Source organism: Hypomesus transpacificus, chromosome 2 (genome assembly GCF_021917145.1).
Source record: "Hypomesus transpacificus isolate Combined female chromosome 2, fHypTra1, whole genome shotgun sequence".
In the NCBI taxonomy this organism is placed as follows: domain Eukaryota; kingdom Metazoa; phylum Chordata; class Actinopteri; order Osmeriformes; family Osmeridae; genus Hypomesus; species Hypomesus transpacificus.
This window is the reverse complement of record NC_061061.1, coordinates 2621141-2625865: the sequence shown is the minus strand read 5'-3', so window position 1 is coordinate 2625865 and position 4725 is coordinate 2621141. Positions and strand designations below refer to the sequence as shown.

At 51.7% G+C, this 4725-nt stretch overlaps 1 protein-coding gene across 1 annotated transcript; it reads left to right on the top strand.

Annotated features, from left to right (window-relative positions):
• Positions 1–1700: 1700 nt before the first annotated feature.
• Positions 1701–4301, top strand: prss35 (serine protease 35). The gene has a single exon (XM_047038916.1). The coding sequence runs from the start codon at positions 1720–1722 to the stop codon at positions 2986–2988; it is 1269 nt and encodes a 422-aa protein (XP_046894872.1). The 5' UTR covers positions 1701–1719; the 3' UTR covers positions 2989–4301.
• Positions 4302–4725: the final 424 nt, after the last annotated feature.

Below are 4725 nucleotides of genomic sequence, written 5' to 3'. Positions count from 1 at the left end.
AATACGTCTCTGCTCATAAAACGACCCGTAAACCCACAAGACCGAGTGAGACACCCCAGCGCCATCTTTTGGTGCGCCCGCGTGCTTTGAACAGCCGACCTCTACGCAAAATGTGTGTGACCTTGCACTGGCATGGAGTAGGGGTGCAGACATCGTATGAGATATACAATCCTGTCATGGAAAATCGTTCAATTAAGTGAGGGCGCTTCCTCCACTGAGAGCTTTTTTGACTACGCGCTGTATCAATGACCACTTCATCCTCAGTAATTTTAGGTTTTCTGGAGAATATGTTATGTCTCCGTCTGGGCGGTGATGGATGAAATGGGGTTTGGCAAGAAAGGAAGCAGATCTTTCGCGTTCTGTTTCCGACAACACATACCGACAGCATGTTTAGTATTCAGCGTGTTTCTGGATTTTGATGTCTGCTCAGTTATTGATGGGACTGATAGGGGTGGGGGGATTGAGTTGAGGAACAAGAATGTTGCCCTCAGCAACGTGTACAGTTGGAGTTGTAATGTCGGTGTTACAGGCCTACCTGTGCTCAGTCAAATGTTTATCATGTAAGCCAAGCCAGTGTAAATGGGGCAGGTAATCTCTCTCTCTTGCTCTTTCACATGCTGTATCTCCAGTTCCATTATTTTGCTCATTTCTGATTGGATGGTGGCATTCAAGCCACTCCCCCTATCTGAGGAGTCAGCCAGCCAATCCCAGGCTTAGATCAGTTGAGCTAATCACAGGGTCTGATCTGTGGATTTGCTCACATCAATGGTCACAGGCTATTTAGACTGGGGAAACAGGCAGCATGGACCCAATCAACTCTTGCTTTCATCCTCCACTCTCTCCTCCCGCTCTCCCCCTTTCATCCTGAGAACTCATTGAACTCGCTCCTGGATTTGGACCACTTCTCTGCCCCTCAATGACAAGGGCACGTGCCTCTCCCTGCATCCTCCCAGTGTCAGGCTGTGGGGCTACTGTGCTCGGCGGAGGTCTCTCTTGTGGTCAGGGTTGAGCCGTATGGCTGAAGGCCAATGTTGGTGTTCAGCTACGTGTGTGTGTCTGACGAGTTCTCCTCCTCCACCGTGTTGACTAAGAACAGCACCCGTCATCGGCGGTAGTCTTAGTGGTGAAGTGATGGTCTTCTGAGTGGATGAAATGCCCTGCGGTCTGGTTCCCTCTGTAGGGCTGGTGTTTCAGCCTGGTGTTCGACCTCTGTGCTCAGCCAGGACACAGCCTGCCACTGATGTCACATGTGTCCCTGCACAATGGAGGAATGGAAAATCCTCATCTGGCCAGCTGTGGACAAACCTCAGACCCCGGTCTCCTGCCCTCGCCCCTAATCCCAACCTACAGCCCCCAGACCACAGGCCTCCAGCCTCAACCTGCATGGTTGACGGGCGAACTCTGTTGGGACATGTTGCCGAGAGCTCTACACTTCCCCCTTGTGGAGAAGGAGGGGCAGTGGCGCTGTAAAGCAAGCCTCCTGGGTTGGCAGCCAGGATACACTCCCTGTGGATAAAATGGTTTCCAGACGGATCGTTTAAAGGTTTTGCTGCATGTAAAAGCGTAAATGACCAAAGGCTACATACCATAAACGCCACGACTCACACTGTGCATTTTCTCTCCCCCTCACACCTCTCTTTCTTCTCTTTTTTTTTGCTGCCCTCTCTCTTCCTCCATCCATCCCTGCTCCTCTCCTCCAGATTCAGAGCGATCAGTGCAATGGGCCCTGTTCCCCTGTGTCTGCTGCTTCCTGTGACCCTCCTATTGGCCGTGACGGCGGCGCAGGAGGATGACCTCACCTGGCCGCAGGGGCCGGTTCCGCTGGTGAGGAGCAGGCGCACCGTTCCCCTCGACTCCCCCGGCTTCACCGCCCGGCCACACCCCCGGCAGAGCCCTGCCTGCGGCATCGAGTGCCAGCGCGACCTCCCCGAGCCCTCCCTCGACCAGCTGGAGGAGCTGCTGTCCTACGAGACCGTGTACGAGAACGGCACTCGCACCCTGACCTCCGTCTCCCTGCAGAGGCTCAACGACATCCCTTTCTGGCCTGGGAACACCTCCTCCTCCTCCAGGTTGCGGCAGAGACGAGAGGTGTACGGCATGGACACGCGCTTCACCATCGCCGACAAACACTTCTCCACCAAGTACCCCTTCTCCACCACCGTCAAGATTTCCACCGGCTGCTCCGGGGTGCTGGTGTCCCCCAAACACGTGCTGACCGCCGCCCACTGCATCCACGACGGGCGGGACTACCTGGCGGCGGCGCAGAAGCTCCGTGTGGGGGTGCTGAAGGAGAAGAGGGGAAAGAGAGGGAAGGGGAGAGGAGGAGGAGGTCGAGGGAAAGGGAAGAGGAGAAAGGGGGACGAGGAAAAGGAGGAGGGAGAAGAGAAGGGAGATGAGAAGGGAGGGTATGGAGGCGAGAGGCGAGGGAAAGGGAAGGGTAGGAAAGGTCGGAGCCGCCGCAGCGCCAAGGCCGGCAAGTCGTCGTTCCGCTGGACGAGCGTGAAGCAGACCCAGGTCCCCAAGGGCTGGTTCAGGGGCGTGGCCGACAGCGTGGCGGCGGACTACGACTATGCCGTCCTGGAGCTGAAGAAGAGTCAGAAGCTCCGCCCCATGGACCTGGGCGTGGTCCCCTCGGTCCGCAAGCTGCCCGCCGGACGGATCCACTTCTCAGGCTTCGACGACGACCGGAACGAGGACCTGGTGTATCGCTTCTGCTCGGTGTCGGAGGAGTCCAACGACCTGATGTACCAGCACTGCGACGCCAAGTCGGGCTCCAGCGGTTCGGGGGTGTACGTCCGGCTGAAGGAGCCCGGGAAGAAGGCGTGGAAGCGGAAGGTGATCGGGGTGTTCTCCGGGCACCAGTGGGTGGACGTTAGCGGGAACGGAGCTCAGCAGGACTTCAACGTGGCGGTCAGGATCACGCCCCTGAAGTACGCCCAGATCTGCCTCTGGGTCCACGGAGACTCGAGCCAGTGTCGCCACGTCTGACGAGGCAAACGGTCTTCTCCTCTCTTCCCCTACTCTCTTGTCCTCCTCTCTCCTCTCCTCTCCTCTCCACTCCTTCTCTGTCCTCTCTTCTCCTTCTATCCTCTCCTGTCTTCTCACCCCTCCCGTCACCTCCTTCTCTCCTCCTCTCTTCTCCCTCCTCTTTCTATCCTCCACACACGCACACACACGCACAAACACACGCACACACAAACACACACAAACATACAGACTCGCTATTGAGACTAACAGGAACTTTGGCTGTTCAGCTCTTTTAACTTATTTGATGATCAAAATCAAGCAGTCTGACACAAAACCATCCTGTATCAGTTTGTTGATGTTGAAAGTTTTTCATCTGACAGATTTTGACACATCGTTGAACAGGTTCTGGATATGCCGCTGTCTCTTGTGACGTCCATGACTTCCTGTTATCCGTCTTGGTTTTCCCATGAGAGAAAATGCCACATCTGGACTCTTTCTCTGAGTTGTACAAAGAGGCTTTAGCATCCGCATTTTGTGGACGACCCAGAAAAAAGTTGTTTTTTTTCCTGAGAAATTATCATTAGATATATTGAGATTTTGATAACTGTTTTTTTAAGTATTTCATAAATCAAATTGCTGGTGGTTTAAGTGGTGTATATCTAGATCTTTGAGTGTAATGTCCCTTTTTTACAAGTACTTTTTTATCGGATATTTCTGTAAAGCTTTGTTTGAGGAAACCCTTGCAGGTTTGTCTGTAGGTCCCAAGCCAACTCTGGACAAACACCCACTAACTCCAACCCTAACCTGTCTTCGGTGTAATAGTGTAGTTGAGTTTCTGTCGACTATGGATAGCCCACCTCAAATGGAGGACTGAGAGATGCTTGTGAGACCAGCTAGTGAAGGGCTCGGCCTTGTGTGGGAGTCTGAACAGAACCCCCCCCAGCAAAGGAACACAGTTCACCATTGTGATGCATGAACAAATCATGGTGCTTCTCTAAAACTTGGTGCTATGCTAATACGAGCAGACCTATCAGGATATCGTTCTGATGGCTTGGTACTGTCACTATGTACTGTATTTAGGGTGAGGTTATGCTGTGGCTAAGACACAGACCAGGCTAAACCTGTAGAGATTCCTGTCACTAAATCTATGGTTGGTGGACATATTCTTACCTGTAGGGGATTTGAACAACCCTCTCAAGCCTGAACGTCAAATGTTCTTATGTTGCCATCGGCATAATAATTTGTATGGATTTGCTATTGATGACCAAAGACATGAAATGAGATGTCACATTCAATGAAAACAAATAATAATTAAACTTGGATGTCTACCTGTATGTGTGTGTTTGTGAGCCATATGTATTGAGAGACATAATAGTGAACTATATGGCTTAACATCTGGTTAGAACACAAGGACATGTTACACAGAATAAAGTAGCCTATGACATTGCTCTTAGTTTAATAACTAAATAAGCACTCGGTGAGTCAGTTGATTCCACTCTATGGAGGCCATTGCAGGTCTGGATCTAGACTGGGGGGCCCTTAGAGCCATACAAAGTGTGAGCTCCTTTCAAGAACACATTTACAGTAGCAGCTGGTCTGTTTGCAGCTGCGAAAGTGGGATGGTCCATTTACCACAGAATAAGAAACCAGACTGACCTCCAGCAATCTTCTTTCCATCATTGAGTTTATTGCATCTCAAAGGGCTTACATGCACTGGGAGAGGGCCATCGTAAACAAAAATAAAATGAAATAAAAAAC